General features: G+C 46.9%; 1 protein-coding gene across 1 annotated transcript; it reads left to right on the forward strand.

Annotated features, from left to right (window-relative positions):
* The first annotated feature begins 14,070 nt into the window (after positions 1-14,070).
* Positions 14,071-15,003, forward strand: LOC102376654 (olfactory receptor 13H1-like). Its single transcript, XM_006015023.1, has one exon. It carries the CDS (start codon positions 14,071-14,073, stop codon positions 15,001-15,003), a length of 933 nt encoding a protein of 310 aa, XP_006015085.1.
* Positions 15,004-19,945: the final 4,942 nt, after the last annotated feature.

Consider the following 19,945-nt stretch of genomic DNA (forward strand, 5'->3'; position numbering starts at 1 on the left):
AGGATGGACACGGACTGAGGGGCGCTGAGAGCTGCTGGCCAGTAAATCATCCCAGAATGAATTGGGTGGAAAAAGGAGAAATTGTCACTGGGACCCAATCTTTACTGCTACTCACCTGCCCAAGAGAATGATGGCCTCTTGGCTTTGCTGCAACATCTTATGTGGGCAGCCTGTGATATGAAGCCAGATAAATCTGCTTGAACAGATCTTGGATTCACAGAGCTGCTCTCTCCAGAAGAAGAGGTTGTAACTCCAGAGTCAGAAAGGACTTGGGAAATGATACTGGAAGCCAAATCCACTGCCTTTATCCAATGGTAACACCAGGATACACCAGCAAAAAGTACTGAGGGTCCCCAGGTGAAAGGACACCCTGAAACAGCACTGTGTGCAACATCTTGGAGTGCTGCTTTGCACAGTAATGGTAGTTGCTCATCGTTTAGAGAGTTCTGTCTGAAAGTAGGTGAAACCCACCTGCAACCCCTTGCTAAGAGATGGGTTTTCACTGCAGAAGAGCTACAAAAATGAACTACCAGTAAAAGGAGTTGGAGATTTTGGAGCTCTGTGTAAAGAGCTTTCTTGGAGCCCCAGCTCTTGCTTTCTGCAGTGAACCTGCTCCATTAATAGTTACTGCTGGATCCTGGTGCTCACAGTCTGTGTCTGTGTCTTGGTATTATGCATTTTCAATATGTCCTAGTAGTTCATGCTGCTCCTGACAGCTCAAAGGATTGGTGGCTAATTGTACCATGTGGGAATACTTCACTGCAGTTCAGGCACAGGGTCTGGATAGAATCTAGGTCACTAATAGCACCCTAAGGAGAGGGAACCAGGGATCAATGATGTAGTATTTGAACAGGCTACTTAGAAACCTTGTGGAATCTCCATCCCTGGAAATTTTCAAGAGCAGATTGGACAGATCCCTGGCTGGGATATTTTACTCGGGGAGGATCCTGTCTTCTGGAGGGGCCTGGGCTAAATGACCTTGTGAGGCCCCTTCCAGCTAGACTTTTTATGATCATATGTAACTCAAACCTATCCTCCTCCCTCTCCTGGCATCTGTGAGTGATTGTAGTATGAAGAGATTATTGACTCAGAGACTTTCGAAATGCATCATGAACAGCCCCGCTTCAAGCAGGTTGCCGAGGTTCTCTTTGAAGGGGACTGGAGCAGGGCTGGGTGGAAAACCACAAACCAGTTTTGTTAATGGTTCTGAGTTTTCCAAATTTGCTCTTGTTCTGAGGCAGAAGCTGCTCCTGGCCTGAGGGCCCCCTGGAAGGGTGAGAGAGGTAAGCATGAGTCTGAGGAGGGATTTCTTCTCAGTAATGTTGTATGAGCATTAAAACATTACTGAAAGAATGTGCAGGAGAAGAGCTCCAGGTGTGGCTTTGAACTGGGGGCCTCAGGGTAAGGCCAATCAGCCCAGTCTGCCACCTCATTAGCAAATAACTAACACCAATGCAAGTGGCCAGAACCTTTCATGTAAGTCTAGCCACACACCCACTCCCTGCCACCAGAGTGGATCACCAGGGTTAGCTCACCTTTCATCCCTTCCTATATAAACTCCTGACTCAGGAGGGGAAGCATCTGGACAGCAGGGCTTAACCTTGAATTTAGGTTGCTGCACCATTTGCTTGTGCCGTTACTGGCTCTGATGGATTCTCTAGTTTAGCTGACCCAGCAAGCCCAAGAACCCTGAATTAGCCCTGACCCCTTGATCCCTCACCCAACTCTGGTCTGGGATACCCAGCTTGGCTGGTCTTCTGACCCTGTGTTCTGCCTGACCCTCTGGATATCTGACTCGGTTCCTAGGGTGGATCTTCTGGCTATGTCTCCCTGGCTCCCCTACATACAGACTGTTCACGGTCCCATTGGATCTCAGTTGCTTCTTCTGACCCTGGGTGATACCCATACCTAGCTGCCCATGACTTGACCTGACAGCGGGGCTCACTACTTATCTCACCAAAAGACCTATAGCATTGCTTATATCACTAAGATATATTGCCACCTCAGGTGAAAGAGTCAGCCGGGAGCCACTGCAACAGCAGGACACCTGGGGTACCTCCAGCCTCCCTCATGAAATCTCCCCTCCCTCTTCTAGCTTCTTTGGGAAATCCACCTCTCCCTGTCCTGATGTGGTGAGCATGTTTGTTATTACCCTGAAATAGAATAGTTTTCTGATAGCATACTGTTAAGTTAACAATAATTTGGATTATTAAGAAGTATTAGCTTTACAGCTGAATACAAGGCATGACCTGTGGCCTAGCAATGCAGCTGACCACAAGGCAGAATGATAGCTAAGCCTTTGCTTGTGTCAAGTAATCATTTTAACTGTATTAAGCATTTTCTGAGTTAAAAAGTGGATCTGTGTCTGTGTGCTGAAAAATCAGCTACAGCAAGAAGTAAGATAAGACAGGGAAGCCATTGTTCTGGGTGCAGTGGTTGTGTCCTTGAGAAGTATCTACTACTGTGTAAGGTTTTGCTAACATATTATAATGTTACTGTTACTTAACTTTTAGCTTTTAAAAAAAGTGCTAGTTCAGCTTTATAGAAATATGCTGTTACAAAGATTTGTAAAGCACCGCCCAAGTATTGCTTTTTTGTTAACCCTGTAAGTCTTGCCTTATTGTAATAAGTATAAAAGATCGCCTCACCCTTGAGGGGGGGCCATTTTGCCTTTTGCTGGCTTTATGGTCTTTGCTCGAGCAAATAAACAGCTGTCTGTCTTTACCCGCGTTGTCTGTCTATCAAATTACAGCTAGACAACGAACCTTAGGGAGGTTTCTCCCACCACACTAACCACCCAGAATCCACACACCCTGAATACACTGAAAATGAAAAACTACAGGACTCCAATATCGTGTTTAGTATCACATCCGAATTTACACATTACAATGTTTTATAACAAAAAGAACATGCTTTAAAGGGTAATTTCTCAAAGCGTGACTTTTTTTTTTATTTTATTTTATTTTTTTAAACCCCTAAATGCCATCCCAGGACAACATGCAATACATTTCCCCAACCCCCTCAGGGTGGTCTCTGCACATCATGTCTGCTGGGGTTTGTCTACAACATGGTGGCTTCAGTGAGTCTGGGTGGAGACAGGATCAGGCTCATTTGCTACTCATGCTCCACCAACCAGTGTCCACAAGCATGCTTCAAAACTGGAAACATACTACAGAGACCCTCCTGCATCGGTGCTTTCTTTAGAGACCACTGTCTTCAGCATATCCAAGAGCTGCTGCTAGGAACAAGCTTGACCAGACTCCCTGGCAGATTGCTAAGTAAGTAGTGCATCAACAGGCATGGATGAGACATGCTGGGCCCTGTTCTCTTCATGACCTACCCCATGCCTCTGTGTAGATAGGCCCTAAATGACAAGCTCATCTTACACCTACATGAAGTCTGCGTATAATCACAGAGACCGCTGTAGTGCACACACTCTTGTGACTGCAAGTCTTAGACCCTGAAAAGCGCCAACCTCCAAGACTGCAGTGTTCACTATTTGAAAACATGTCTTAGGCTGGGTCCCCAAAGAATAAGCTCTTAGTGGAAATCATGGCCTTTACTACTTTATTATAGCCGCAGAGATAGTAAAGCTACCTGTCATGGCCCAGTGGATGCCCTGGCAGAACATGACCTTTGTTATTGTTGCAAGTGGTTTCCGGTGTGGCATGAGCTGTATAAAGTAGCAGTGTATGCAGGATCACTTCATCGCCTGAATAACCCAACAGAGACAGCTGGATGCACCTCACACCAGGAGCATCAAAGAAAATAGCTAATTGCTCTACAATTTCCTTCTGTCCATTCTGTGAGTGCTCTAGAATGAGTCTTATCTGGCTGTGCTGACTTTGATATATCCAGCTTGTCCAAGAAATGTTTTTCCTTACTCAAGGCTGATTATCTCCTTCCCTTTCCTTGCTGCTAACTGTTCTTGTCATCTGGTAGCTGACTTTTTTGTGAAGACTGAAGAAACAGAAGGCATTAAATACTTGCCTTGTCAGCATCATCCATTATTGGGTTCCCCTTCCCATTTAGTAAGGGACCTACACTTTCCTTGGTCTTCTTATTCTACTACCAATCTTGACACCTGCAACTACCCAGAACAAGAGGAGGCTTTGTTTTCATATCCATGTGATAGTAAGGCTTATCTGAACTGCTTTTAAAGCACTTTCATAATCTCACTTTAGAAAACAAATTAACAAGAGCAGGAAGTCTCTTCTTGTATATGCAGCCACTCCAGGTGCATCAAGTTAGAAGTATTTCTAGACTATCATATCAGTATGAAAATTACATGTGGAAAACAGTAAAAAAGCTTTTTGTTATTTTTAAGGCCATTCAATACCCAAAAAAGATACTAGCCCAAGCTTTTTACTCTCCTTTGTATATAAATTAATCAGGAGGTTGGACTAGATGATATATGTGTCACAACCCAGTTAAATTGTGCCCATGCCACTGAGCAAGAGATACCATTCAAATCATCCTCATTTTGACGATTAAGGGTTAAAAGACATCCCTGCCAAAAATTCCTTGAAACAAAACGCGGCCGGAGTACTGTAGATAATTGGTCAGCTGAAATAAAATGCTAGGGGAAACTATATATAATTGGTCCAAAAATAAGCGTAAGCTCCTCACACGTAGCACACACGTAACAGGTAGAGAAACCTAACCCACTACCTTGTAACTTGAGGAGACAAAGAGCTGCCACCTGCCAAAAAATTAAAGATTCCATATAACGGTTCACGATTGGGCATCTCTGTCAAACACCTCTGCCTATAAATAGTATAACGGTTTCCGCCCAAGTCGGAGAGCTCTGGGGATCTCACAGGAAACACCTGTGCTTGTCACCAGAGAATTGGGAAATTGATCAATTCCCAATCAATCACCCCGTCAGCGTAAACTATTGGTGTAGAAAGTCTTGCAAGCTCGACCGTTCGTTGCTGTAACGGAACAAGGCTCGCCTGCATCGTCCATCACTATCTAGGCGACGTAAGTAAACAAACTCCTGTAACCTACACGTGTCTGTGCCTGGTTAATTCCACTCCATCCATCAATTACCCGCCTGCCGAGCTCTAAATCTAAACACTCCGGTGTGTGAGTCAGACAAGCTGCCGGCGGCTGCTCTGATTCACGACAATATGGAGGACCCTTCTAGCACTATCTATTTTATGATACACACACACACATGCATGCGCACACACACGCACACACACATGATTATAGATATAGTTGACATATATATATATATATATATAAATAGTTATATAGTATAAAACAACAACAATAACTGTAGTGACAGTGAAGTTTGCATCAGGTACTATACCATCTCCATAAATACTTAAAGGCTGGAAATCAGAAGTTACAGGCAAAGCCTCCTTTGTTCTTCTCCACCCTGACAGCACTACTACACTTCTGATAGGTTCAAAAGCTCTCACTTCTGTCACCAACCAATCTGGAACAAGAATAGGTATTCCAGCTTCATCTGTCCCTTACTCTTTACAGTGTCTTAAGGGTGCCCTTACAGCAAAGTAGACTTATCCTTGGATGGCCTATGTTATCAGCTTATGGGGTCAGAGTTAAAATTTTGACTTAATGCAAATTTGGTGAATTTGTGGGGAAGCTTTTTGGGATTGAAAGCTGATGGATGAAATCCTGTCTCCTTTGAAGTCAATGGAAGAACTCCCAGTGATTTCACAGTATAAGATTTCACTCTGTGAATCTGCTCTTTCTCTTGGTTTTATACTGCTATAATGGTCAGGCTTCACCTGGCATAAAGATACTCTTGAGAATCCTAAGTGAGAAGCAGAACAAAGTTGTGAGATTGGAGGAGAAATACAGGATCCTCAACTCTTTATGTGTGAAGTAACAAGGTCCCTGAAGTCACCAAAATCATACACTGAAGTCACAAAGTCATCAAAGTGGTTATGCAGATCAAAATCTAGGGAAATCCAGAGAAACTCTACACCAGAAATACATCACATAGTCAAAACCTGATATGGAGAGATGGTACAGCTGGCATCTCTGGAGAGAGTCATGTTTTGCAGGCATAACTACTTTGACAAGTCTGGTACAGTTTGGAAAGATTTCTTAAAATATTTTGGTAAATACACTATTACTCCTTGCACGCTTCTTTATTTCTTCTTCTATTCCTCCTCTTTCCGCCTTCCTTTCTTTCCTCTCCTTTTAGTTTATTTCTTTCTTTTCCCTTTATTTTCCCAGTTACTGATTACTGATTTTGACAGCCATGTATGTAGTTCAGGTTGATATGGCTACTTGATCTATATGTATTTCTGATCTTTGTGTTGCATTAAAAATCAATATTTAAAAAAAGGAAATGCATCACATAGAACAACAGAAACTTACTTTCTGACTTCTGTTTTCATGCCAGGTTTCAAAGGATTCTCTTTATACCTTAACACAGAACTGCTGAATAAGAAAAGGACAAGTTATCAGTAACTGATCTATTCCTGATATTAAAAAACAAGCAACATAATTCACCCACAATTTATTAAGAAAACATGATATTCATTTCTGACAGACTTGTTTTAGTCATAATTTAAGTAAGGCTCCATTTATAAATGTTTATAAAAGATTACTAGATATTTTTAATAAGTGCTTAATCAGTTATTATAGATTCCAATAAATTCCAGTAAGGCAATAGTTATAACTACCTATAACTAAAGTCCACTCCTGATGTGTTCCTTATCATCTAAATAGCACATTACTTGTGGCTAACTCAGTTATATTAAGATCAATTGCGCACTTACTAACCATTGATAATATAACATTGTAAACATTGCTTCTATAATGATCACAAACAGAATACAAGTCTACTAAAAGTGCTATTCCTATATGCTGATTATTATGTGTGACCTGCACAGTCTTGGAAAAAGACTGCATTGCTAGGTCCTTGGCCCTTCAGCAATGAATAGCTGCAACTTGTCAGATCTAAATATTCAGCTGAGCTCATTGCAAAGGAAACTTCTAAGAAATTCATTGGTACAATTCTCCCTGAGTCACTGAGCTGTCGCACACTCTCCAAATCAGCTCCCATGGGGACACTTCCTGAATTTGAAACTAATTGCAGCAGAACAGAGGAATGCCAAGAGTGAGATTGTCCTTCCATACCCAAGACTAGGGGCTATTCTGAACCCACTGACCACAGTTGCCACTTGCTGAGGAGTACAGAGGGAGGCAGTGTCCTACTACACCCTCTGAAAGCTGCTACTAGAAATTCCCATGACATGCAGGAGAGAACACTCAAAAATAAAGTAGCCACCTTAATAGGGTGCTGCATGCATACTAAAACCCTCCCTAATGGGATGGGGTGACATCCAGAACGCCTGTTTGTCACCTATTCCTCTGGATATTGAAGATGGCCAACAACATTAAATAGTGTGTCCCTAGGGTAAGTTCCTAGGGCATGTTTCCCTAAAGCCCCAAGTAGTGGGTCCACTGCAGCCCCTGCTCCAAATTCAGCTCTCTTTCAATGGAACATAGCTAAAAATATAAGACTCCTCTCTTCATCTCCAAGGATACAGTCATTCAAACATAAGCAACTAGAATGAAAATGGGGCCATGTCCCCTACAGGCACCTTAAACTCATGCCCCTGGTTTGTTGACATCTGTCATGGTTCTGTGGCATGAGGGTGCTGGCATGAGCATAATGGAGCTTCCTATGTAGGTGTTGTTTTCAGAGAAAGGAAACCTAAGAGTCCTGTCTATTCTGTCTTTGAGGAGGCATCAGAAAGGAGACCAGCTAGGCCTTGATGGACTGCATTTGCCACTGCATTATAAATGGCTTACAAATAGGACTGACCTTTAGCACTTAATGTTGGCAGAGGAGAGTTCCTCCTGGAAGCCTATCCTGGGGCCATATAACCAGGAGCATTGGATTGGGCATTTGCCATTGCTCCATGCTGTTTCTCTTGGGCATCCCATGGCCCATGTGACCATTTATATTTCGTACTGTTAATGGAAAGGGACTTGACTGAAAAGCAACACAATTGGTGTCCTTCTTTTGTGAAGACCTGGTTGCACATAGCCAGTAGCATAACTAGAGTGGGGAGAGAGGGATCCAGCCCTGAGCACTGACTCACGGACATGAAGATGGTACTGTTATGCTACCCCACACCCCTAGCTATCCCCACCCCCCGGGGCCTTTTCCATGGCAGGGACAGTCCTGACATCAGAAGCCAGGCAGGTACAGCCCTATCTTCCGTAGTGTATCTGTAGGGGAGAATGGTGAGCAGGAATTCACTCCTCCAGGCTTTGCCACAAGAGATACTGCCCTGCACTCAGAAGTATATTAGGTGGTTGGGGAAAAGTGACTAAGGCATCAGGAGCAGCTGATGGAGTCTTAGCTGGCTGGGCTGCTGTACCAACATGCAGCAAATACACCCTCCACTACAGCAGCCAACCTCACACGTTTACAGCAGAAGTTGTAGTAGCTGCCACCTGACCTCAAAGAGTAGGGGCAGGTAAGATACCACTCCCCTTTCTGCTCCCCAGTGGTCAGCAAAATCTCCTTCCTCCCCCACCAGCCCCCTCCACTTCTCCCCTGGGTGTTGAAAGATCTTGCTATGCCTTTGCACATAGCTCAGCAGACATAATCATTTTAAAATCAACAGATTCACATCCCTTGTACCCAGGGGTCCAAAAATAGCTGGTTGGGAAGATCTTTGGCCTGCTGATATTCATTTTGGATAAATCTTGGAATACCAGAGAAATTCCAGAAGACTACAAGGTGCTAATGTTGTGCCAATATTCAAAAAGAGCAAGAGGAATGACCAGAGTAACTATAGACTGGTTGCCTTGACATCAGTCACAGACAAAATAATGGAAATGCTGATACATGATACAAATAATAAAGAATTAGAGAATCATAATATTGGGCCAAACCAAGATTGCTCAGCTAGGCACCTAAGTGGATTTTGAAAAAAAAATAGCCATTTGTCACAAAAAGAGATACCAAGTAACCCTGCTCCTTTAGCTGCACAACTTGCTAGATGCCTAAAAGTATTCAGTGCCCATGTTTGGATCATAGTTTCCTAAACACAGACTTTCTTCCTTAGCCAAAGCTTCCCAGTCTGATAATCTAAGTGCCTAGTTCCCATTTAAGTCCCCACTGGTGTCTGATCTGATAGATATCATCTCAACATGCCAAAGACACATCAGCATTGCTGAGGTAAGACAAAGCAAAGCAGCCACTGCCACTTTCACTCAACACCGGGCAGAAGGTACGGCACAACATTTGTTCAAGAACCCTATGATTATAACAACCACTCAGGAAATGTGAAATGTGGGGTGTAAGCCCTCTTCAGACAGATGGGGTCAAACCCAATCTCTTGATTGCCTACCTGCCAGAATATAATATAGTTGGGAGGAGCATCCTCCCCACTTCTTGTTGATGCTGGACCATGGTACACCAAGAATTCAAGAGTCTTAGGATAATATGAAGATCAAGTAAGAGGTAGTCTGACTGTAGTCTAAGGCCTGTGAAAGGGAGACCTGGATTCTGATCCTTAGGACTAGTGTGGATGATGTGCTTTACATAAAACAGTAATTGGATAAAAAGAGGAACAGACCTGGGTAACTGAGTGTAGTTTCCTGCCCTGTGCAATGAAGACAGGCTAGACAGCTTGATTTTGTATTGGCCCCTTTTCCTTCCTGCTTTCATTGCCTGCTCATTTCTACAAATGAAGGCCCTGATTTTGTGAGTCTTTGTAGGTCTGGGTCCTGGTACTACTCAACCTGGTCTTACACTATGGAGGCCATTTGGAGTATTCTTAATATATCATGAGGAGGTGGGCAGAACAATTCTGGACAATTCTGGAGTAGGATTCAGGTCCATCTCAACAGAGCCAAACAACACTACACCAAATTGGATGATTTAGCAGTAAGAATGCCATATCCAGCTGAAATTACAAAGAAAATCTAACAAGAGGAGTCTAAGGATCATGGCACATGACAGAAATATTGTGGAGGAAAGTGCCCTGGAGTTAACTCCATGGTAAAGCTACTCCAGAATAAAGAGCAGACATACAAACAGCTTTGCTAAATTGGTGGCCCACAGTATATAAATTATATATAATAATTACAAACATTAAAAATATAAGAAATAACGATTAATTCCAAGAAAGAGGAAGGAATACATTTCTTAAAAATATGAGTATTAAATTATAACAGTAATGAAATTAATAAAATTAAAATTAAGCAAAATATGTCAATTAATAAAACTAAGCAACTCTAGCTATTTTGCACATATCACATATCACCAGTGCCCCCTGCTGTAATTTAGCACTAAGAGGTCAGCAAGGTCAAATTGTTATGCAGCATCCCTACCATATTTGACTTGGAATAGTACATGGAGTAATTTGGACTTTTTGACCTGTCATGCATAACAGTGATGGGAAAGACTGATACCCATTGTGTTGCTTTGAGGGAGACAGATTGAGACAATGTGGAAAAAAAACCCAACACGTACAAGGGTCCTGAGTGCTTGACCACAGGGGGGCAGGGAAGTCAGTTTTCATTGTGCAAGTACTTATTTTTTTTTACTGATTATTTTATTACTGAAATTAAATGTAAACCAACTCTATCTCACAATGCTTTCTAGCTTTCAGTATTATCCTGTGTTTCCAGTGCAGAGAGGTGCTTTCAGCCCTCCCTGCCCCCACCCCCAACCTAAATGTGGTGATCTTTTCCTGATCTAATTCCTCAGATGCGAGTCTTGTGACAATGAAAGAGAGATCACAAATCACACTGACTGGTCATTTCTTGTATCAATAACCCCCAACTTGGCAAAGGACTTCTCTGCTTCAGAAAATATAAGTGTGCAGACTAAATTAAGCTATGAACATCTCTCAGGCAATGTCACTGCATGTAGGAAACAGGGTCCCTGAGGCTTCAAGAAAAAAACCCCACAAAAAACAATGCATCGTGCCCCAGAGACAAAAGAGTCAGATATTTTAGGAAACCCTGAATCCTGATACAGCTTTCTCCCTTTCCCCCATAAGTGTGTTATGGGAGGATGGTGTGCTAGGAAGGAAGCCTTCAGGAGCAGATCTATGTGTTTGAAGAGCTAGGGGTGGCAGAGAACTCAGTGTTACTGCAAGTGTGACCAGCAGCCAAGACAAGAGGTTTCAAGAGAACGGGGCTCACTGCGCATGAACTACCCTGTTGAAGAGGGGTGCAACCTTACCACAGTACCCTCCCTGGACCTGCCCCTGGAAGCATTTGGGTTCTATGAAGAATCACAGAGGATATTTGTGTCCTATTCTGCTTAAAACAAACCACCAAACTCCAATGTGATTTCTGGATGGATTAAGCTCTTTACTTAAGGACAGTGAAAATGGCACAACTGGCACCTGGCACCTTTGCATTGGTGGAGTCAACAGAGCCAGAGGGACCAGAGAAATAACACAGGTCTCCAGACTGCTGCAAGGTAAACTTCAGGAGTGGCTGGCACAGGCAAGGAGAGATGCAGGGAACTAGGCAGCCTTCCATGGAGGCTGTTGTATAGACAGTGACACAACCCTCAGTCCTGAGGCTGGGGTTTCATCCACATCATCGCTCCATTGAAAGCAAGTCATTTCACAGATAGAACCAAATTGCCTCTACATTTGCCTGTATTTAGAAACCAGCAGGCAAAATACCAAGGCTACTGATCAGTGATTCCTGGTAATTCAGTCTAGCAGAGAAGAGAAACTGAGGATGAGAATTCCTGCATCAGCCCAAAGAATCTGAGTACTTCAGTTTGCCTCACAACGCCACCAGTCAGCCCCTGTGAGGTCACTTTTGTCTCGCTGCTGATTGACCTGGGCCTAAACACTAAGGTGAGTCACTTCCCAGCCACTTTCCCTGGGCAGCAGGATGTAAGGTGTCATTGTGGTAGGTTCAGGAGGATGGAACTGTCCTTTTTTTACTGGCTCATCTTTGCAAAGGGTTTAGAACAGTGCTTTTCATTGTCCAGGGTACAAATCCAGATGTGGTGCCAGCCTATGTGCGGTGAAGATGGGAATGAAAGTGCCACCAATGCATTGTGCTTCGTTAGTGTCAGCTGTGGGCACTTCCAAGGAATCCCCTATTTTGGGAGAACTAGAGGCAGACTGAATGGTGATTTGCCAGGAGTTCCCAGCCTCTGTCCCAAGCCAAACTACTCCGGTTTAAGGGAACAATGTAGAGGACACTCCCCTTCCTCTGCCTTTGCAGCCTGACACTGTGCTCATGCAGGGACCCTTGTGTGTGCAGGTCTGAGGATGTAGCAAGCTTCCCACTCTACGCCTTACTTTGACTCACTGGGATGAAAGCCCTTAGATGCCCCCCCCCCGCCCCCCCGCCCCCCTCAAGGCAGAGAGTCTTGGGGGTGCTCTGCACCATCAAGCCTGGGTGAGGAATGAAATCAGCTGTCACATTCCAGATACTTCATCAGGAACCACATGGATGGAGATCCCTCAACAACAGGGGACCCATGGTTCTAGTTCCCTCCCCACACCCACAACAAGCATTGCTGCACAGGTCTTGTGCAAAGGCTGTGACAACACTGGGAGCCTGGTAGTGACCTCTGCCCATACTACCAGGGCATCTGTACCCACATCATTGCTTACCCCACTGCTGAGGCCAGTCTGGATGGGCTTTCTTTGTGTATAGACAGTGTGATCTCCACTGGGGACAGTGGCCAGTAGTTACATTGCCACCACACTGATTAAGCTCTGGGTTCCTCCAGAATTATCAACACAGGTGTGTATTGCCTCCTTCTCTTTGTGCTAGACGTGAGACAATCCAGCAAACCCAAAGGCTGTGGAAGCATTTGTGTTTAGGAGGAGACCAGACAGGGAAATTTCAGCCTAGACAGTGCTCTCAAGCAGGGGATGGTTGATTGTGCCCTGGGTCAAGAGGGGTTTTATCTGTTCTACTAGACCTGTCACTTCTTTCAGAATCCAGGAGGATGATGCCTTCCCAATAGTTACTGGGAAGTGTGGGAGGTGGGAGTGGGTTTTGGGTCTAGCCTAGGTCAAAATAGGCTCTAGCTTTAGAAGTTGAAGCCAATATGCTCTAGAGTTTCTCACAAATATGTACCATAACTGGTGTGGGGAAAGGATCTTTGTATCTCCTGATTCCATTCAGTCCCCTTTGGGATAGCTTAGCCACTTCATTTAGGGTCACTATGTACTACAACAAGGACACCTACATGGTGAAAGAGAGACAACACCCCAATTTCCATCAATGAATCAATTGTGGACGGGCTTTGTGCTTGCTCATACCCAGAATAGTGATGAGCAGTCGAGAAGTGAGACTCAGCCAGCAGGGTATAAGTGATCAGCTGCTTCAATTTTCGGTGTTTGAGACTGGGACATTGTCACAGGACATGTTGCTTTTCGACAACTGCAATGGGAGAATAATGGGTCTGAAGAGGGGAGGCCATCAGTGGTTGTGAGGGGTGAGGTATTCTGTTTTCAGGATTTCATGAGTCTGTGAGATTCCAGACCCCTTTCTTCCCTCAGAATCCATCTATGCTCTGGCACCAAGAGTACAGACCCCCAACACCCTACAGGTTACAACCCTTGGCTGCAGAGAACCATTCAGGGTGTGTCTACACTATGGCAGCAGCATGCTTCACCCAAGACAGCCCTTAGGATGGCCCCCTTCCTTGTCCCATTCTCATGTGGCAAGGCTAGAAACATGGTGGTGAAAGCACTCCTGTGTTCTCTGCAGGAGTTGGTCTCATGCATGCTGGAGAACAAGATCTCATAAGTAGCAACACAGGGACACCCCAGAGTGTCTTCTCCAGCACATGTCCAGATTTGGGAACGTGTAAGAATAAGCAGAAGAAACAGCACACATGGGAATATCATACTTTGGGTGTGCCACTTACCTCAGTGGCAGCATGATCACATGCCTGGAGCAAGAGGGAATGTCCTGGTCAGGAAGGGGTGCCCTAATGTCTTCTCACCTGCCAAACCGAGCCTGTGGGCTCAGATCAGTCTTCTGGGGCATCCATCATCTGCCCTGTTTTTGCCAGCCCCTCATTCCTTTTCCTTTCCCTGTCCCTGTAGGTGAATCCCACGCAGTGAAATGGAAAGAGCCAACAAGTCACTGGTGACAGAGTTCATACTAGTGGGACTGTCCAATTACCCCTGGGCACAGGCCATGTTCTTCTGGTTGTTACTGCTTATCTACCTTGTGACACTGCTGGGAAATGGACTCATCCTGGCCATGATTTGGGCTGACCCACAGCTACACACCCCCATGTACTTCTTTCTCAGCAACCTCTCCTTCCTCGACATCTGCTACTCCTCCATCTCTGCCCCCCAGATGCTGGCAAACTGCTTTAGAGACCGACCCACCATCTCCTTTGCTAACTGCTACACCCAGATGATGGTCTCACTCTACCTGGGAGTGACAGAGTGCCTCCTGTTGGCTGTCATGGCCTATGACCGATTTGTGGCTATCTGTAAGCCCCTGCGCTACACTCTGATCATGAGCAGAAGAGTGTGTATACAGATGGTAGTAAGTGCGTGGACCAGTGCATTTCTGCTGACAGTGATTCCCACCTTTGCATTTCCACTTCAGTTCTGTGGGCCCAATATCATCAACCACTTCTCCTGTGAAGCTCTGGCTATGCTGAAACTGGCCTGCTCTGACACCCACCTCAACCTCATTGTGATGTTCTCCAGTGGGGTCCTGACACTTCTCATGCCTTTCACCTTCATCCTTGTGACATACATCCGCATTGGCATGGTCATGCTTCGCATTCGCTCAGCCCAGGGCAGAAGCAGAGCTGTCTCCACCTGCAGTTCTCACATGACTGTGGTCAGTATATTCTATGGTACCGCCATATCCATGTATATTCGCCCACAGGCCAAATCTGCCTCTGACCAGGACAAGCTCATCGCTGTGTTCTATGGACTTGTCACCCCCATGCTGAACCCCCTGATTTACAGCTTGAGGAACAAGGATGTGCAAAGGGCACTGAGAAAAATGGCTGGCAATAAAATGCCTGTGTAATCATATCTAAAAACAGCTGCCTTCTGCTGGATTCCACCTTGCTCCTTTGATAGTTTCCCATCATATCAATATTCGTGTAGGATTCCATGAGGCAAGAGCCATCAGATGGCAGCCTGCTTCCTCCCCCTGATCTCAGTCCTGCTACGGGGAGCAGAGGTACACTCACCTGTCACAAAGTCACTGGGGGCTGACCTGGACCCTACTGGGAACAGAGAACTCCCATTAAAAGGTACTGGATGGACCATTAAGTCTGGGATGCGGCACAATCCAGGGAAGACACACAATCGAGTGAGTCTTGCATCTAGCTCCTAATCTTGGATAATCCGAAGTGGATCCTTTAGAAAGAGACAGTCTCAATCTAGTGAGTCCCAACATAAGGAGATTCACTCCCACCTCTTTGTCGGTGATCTTGAAGGATAACTCCTGTTACCAGTTAAAAGTTGGTCCTTTCTTATGGTTTGATTGGCTTACTTTAGTTGCATCTGTTGTTTTTTGTTCCACTCTTGCCTACTGAACTGAGGGCTGCAATCTCTCAGAAACTTTCTTGCTTTTCTCACTCCCCATAGGCCTTGATCAAGTAACCTCTAAACTTTCTCTTGGACATCCTAAATTTAATTTCTCATAGGAAGGTGGGGTTTCCACACCTTAGGTGATGGGGTGGCTTTTTTCTGAACCTTTCTGAACTTTCCAACATCCTTATGGATTGGTGGGTAGCAGAAGTGGACCCAGTCTATGCTATCTAATAAGAAGCATTCTTGTGTCATTACTTGGTGATATCTTTCCCTCCATGGCTTTGTCTGCACTGCAAGCCTGGGGCAGAGGGGTGGCTACTAGGGCTGTGCGAAACAGCACTGTTCCGATTCGGGTTCAGTTTCAACGATTCAACAAAACAGTGTTTCATTTCAAGTTTTGTTTTGTTTCAAAGCCACTGTTCCATTTCGTTTTGTTGAAACTGTTTTGCTGTTTTGACGCTGTTTCGCCCATAGTTATTATATGGAAACATAAAATACAGCAGGCAGGCAGATCAGGGGTTCGCCCACACCAGAGAAGCTAGGTACTGCTGCTTGGGACCAGCGCCAGGAAGATCAGTCCCAAGCGGCAGCACCCGGCTCCTGTCACCTGGCAGGCAGACTGGGGGCTTGCACCACCAGAAGGACTCCATCACAGCCCCCACAACCCTCCTGGGGGTGCTGGCAGGCCCCCGATCTGCCTGCTGGCTGACAGGAGACGGGTGCTGCTGCCTGGGGCCAGCAGCATGGACCAGGGTAGATCAGCTCGTGCTGGAACCCACCGCCCCAATCCCGGGGTGGGGAGGATCCCTGCACAAGCTGATCTGCCCCAGGCCCCACACCCTCCTCCAGCCAGCTCCACTACGGGGCCGGGGCAGATCAGCTGGTGTGGGGATCCTTCCCGCCTGGATACTGGGGCGGGGGAGGGTCACCACATGAGCCAATCTGCCCCGGGCCCCATACTCACCTGGAGCCGGCTCCCTTACGAGGCCGAGGCAGATCAGCTAGTGCAGAGACCCACCCTCCTGATCCCCACACCAGCTGATCTGCCATGATCTCACTGCCAGGGGTGTCCCCCCACAGCCAATCCCACTGCCCGGGGGTACTTCCGCGGCCTGTTGCTGAGGCCAACTGCTGCAGCCACTTACTGAAGTGGCTGCCCCGCCTTTCCTGGAGGCGGCCCCAGCCACTTCTGGGAGCGGCTGCAGTGATTGGCCGGCGCTTGCAGCGGGGGGCACCAGCACTCTCACCTGCCCTCCCTGCCCATCACCTAAGCAGCGAGCGTGGCTGGTCAGGGGGTGCACCGGAACTCTCAGGGGGTGCACATACACCCCCGTGCACCCCCTGTGTGTCGCCACTGCGGGCCCTTACCTGGAGTCGGCCTGATGGGGGCCTGGAGCAGATCAGCTAGTGTGGGGATGCTCCTCTGCCCGGGAATCAGGGCAGTGGTCTCTGCACCAGCTGACCTGCCCCACCCAGTACCAGAGCCGGTCAGATGGGGGCCTAGGGCAGATCAGCTGGTGCGAGGATGCTCCCAACCCCGGGATCAGGACAGCAGGTCCCTGCCCCAGCTGATCTGCTCCAGCTCTACTCCTGTCATCTGGCAGGCAGATCAGGGGCCTGCTGGCACCCCCAGGAGGGCTGTGGGGGCTGGGCCAGAGTCCTCTTGGGGGTGCATGCCCCCGATCTGCCTGCCGGCTGACAGGAGCTGGGTGCTGCTGCCTAGGGCCAGCGGCAGCACTGATCTTTCCGGTGCTGTGTGTGAGCTGTGCCCAGCGCTGGTTTGTCATCTGGCAGGCAGATTGGGGGCCTGCACCCCTAGAAGGACTCTGGTACAGCACCTGTAGGCCTCCTGGGGGTGTGGGGCGCCCCCATCTGCCTGCCAGAAGACTGGAGGTAGGTGCTGCTGGCTGGGACCCGCACTGAAACCAGTAAGCCTGGCTTTGAAATTTGAAACATTTAGAAACTTTCAAAACTTTTTGAATTCCCTTGTTTCATTTCAAAGGCATTTGTTTCATTTCGATTTCACTGTTTCAAGGTCAAAACACATCGAAACAGCTATGAAATGAAATGCCGGGCAAAATTTCACCTAGCCCTAGTGGCTACTGCACCATGAGCAAGTGCATCCATGTTACCATGAATCTAGCCAGCTGTGTTATAAATATAGTGAAGACAAAACATCAGCTAAGAGGCCTGCTTGTTGACACACACAACACACACCAGCATTACTGAGTTCAGTATAAAGCACGGCAGCCACGCCCACATTCACTCAACAACAAAGCATGGAGGTGCTACCCGCTGCTTATAAGAGCTTTGCTGTTAGAGAAGGAGGTTGGGAACCTTGTGTTTTAAGCCCACTCCAGCTTGTGTAGAGGGAGTTCAATCCCTCCAACATCTGCATTGTACCTAGACTCCTGGCAACCCCGGGCAAACTTTTAGTATTGAGTCCCCCTTTGCCAGAGATAATAATAATAATTACTATTTTCAGGCTCCCTTTCTGTCCAGGCCGTGGGCGGGTACTCGGTTCATTCATGCCTGTGTCCAGCCCTGCCTCTACCCTTCCTGTTGAACCTTAACCTCAGGGCAGCCAAGAACTCAAGAGGCATGGAGTAAGAAGAAGAGGAAATTTTACTTGGTGGTCTAGTGGTTTGGGCTCTCTGCTGAGAGGACCTAGATTCTGATCCTGGCTTATAGACCTGTTTATGTTCCAGTGGTTGGATGTAAAACCAATGTAAAACCAATCAATCCTGGGTCATGAAGTCATCTTTTCTAGCTTGTTCTATCCAGGAAGTCAGACTAGGTGATGTGATGGTGTCTTCTGGCCTTAAAAATCTATGAAACCATCAAGTATAATCATAGGCGATGTGTAAGAGGGTACAGGGGGGCACATGCCCCCCTGATAGGGCCGTCCCCACTGTCAGCGCTGCCAGAGGCATCAGCGGGTGCTGAACATACCCACCTGTAGTGGTGTACCAACGGGGGGGTGGGGGTGGAGGGCTGGCCCCCCAGCAGCACTTCCAGTTTCACTGGCAGTGTTTCCAGGCTCAGCAATTGGTGGGGGACAGCCCCCCCGCTCTGCGATTAGCCACCGGGGGACCCTCCCCCTGCTCAGCAATCAGGTGCCCCAGATTCAGGAGGCACCAGTCGCTCATGAATATAATGCACTCCTCATGTGTTATTTAATGTGTGACTAGCAGGACACTGGAATGTGCCTACTCCTTGAAGAGAGCAAGCAGCCCAAGAGACTGCTTGCAGGTGGCAGAGGGGAGCTAATGAGGGACTCATCTGAGCGGAAGAGGGCTCAGGCTGGAGCTATATAAGCCCAGAGCCTGCCCTGGTCAGATAGTCTTTCTTCGGCTACCATGCAGTGAGGAGCTCTTGGCTGCAGCATTCCTGAAAGGGCCTGGACTTGGGGGCTGAACAACCCTGCAGACCTGGGAATAGAGGCAAGGTCTGTGGACTGTGAAAGGCTGGGTTTACAGGCCAGTGGCCTTTCTTTATGTTAAACCCCTAGAGGGACTGAGATATCTGCTAGAGAGCAGTGATGTTTCTTATTCATTCGATTTAAACTTTTAGTTTACTCTTGAGCCCTGCTGGGGCAGACTCAAGGCCTATGGAGAAAACTGGTAACCCAGGAGCCTCAGCCTGAGGGTGGGGCCCAGTAAGGAGCCCAGGAGCCTGCGGGCTCAGAGGAGGGGCTGCGTGTGGGGCCAGGGGCCTGAGGGCCCAAGTGGGGGGAGTGTATAAAGAGAAAGATCAAAGAGAGAACATCTGTGGGGCTTGGGGCGTGGTTTAGGGGAGCTGAAGGAGCTGCACAATTTGCCCTTAAGGCTTGGTGCCCTACAGGGGCCAAGTCAGGCTGAGAGGGACTTACCAAGCCTGAGGGCTGGTTTGAGGCCAGTGGGGTCTCAGGGGAGACCCAGGGGGAACTCACTAAGATTAGGGTTCACTCTAAGGCCTCTTGGCAGCTTCCCTGAATCAGCCTATCTTATTTGAGAACAAGGTGTGGCAGGTGAGTAATGCAGGGAGAGTGGTATTAGTGTGAGCCAGGCAGGAGTGACAGGACCACTAGGGGGTGTCATGCCCCCCCCAGCCCCCCGGGGCAACAAGCCTGTCACAATTGCCATTCAGTACCCATAACTCTTTCTCGTTGTTTTTTTCCATCAGATCCTTTCCTGTCCTGCTTTCTTTCCCTGCTCATTTCTACAAATTGAGACCCTGATTCTGTGAGGCGTTGTAGAGCTGTGTCCTAATAGATCTAAAAATGACATCACACCATTGATTTCGCCGGGGGTGGGGTGTCACTCTTGATATAGCATGGAAAGGAAGGCAGAACAATTCAGGACTTACCTCACTGTACTGTCTGTTGATATGTTTTTAATGGGGCAATAATTTAAGGAAAAGCTTCCCATATCTGGAATGGGATTTCAGAG

The sequence above is a fragment of the Alligator sinensis genome, unplaced genomic scaffold, assembly GCF_000455745.1.
Source record: "Alligator sinensis unplaced genomic scaffold, ASM45574v1 scaffold647_2, whole genome shotgun sequence".
NCBI lineage: Eukaryota > Metazoa > Chordata > Crocodylia > Alligatoridae > Alligator > Alligator sinensis.

Excerpts from the sequence above, each read along its gene's own strand:
- LOC102376654 (XM_006015023.1), top strand. The coding sequence starts at position 14,071 with ATGGAAAGAGCCAACAAGTCACTGGTGACAGAGTTCATACTAGTGGGA.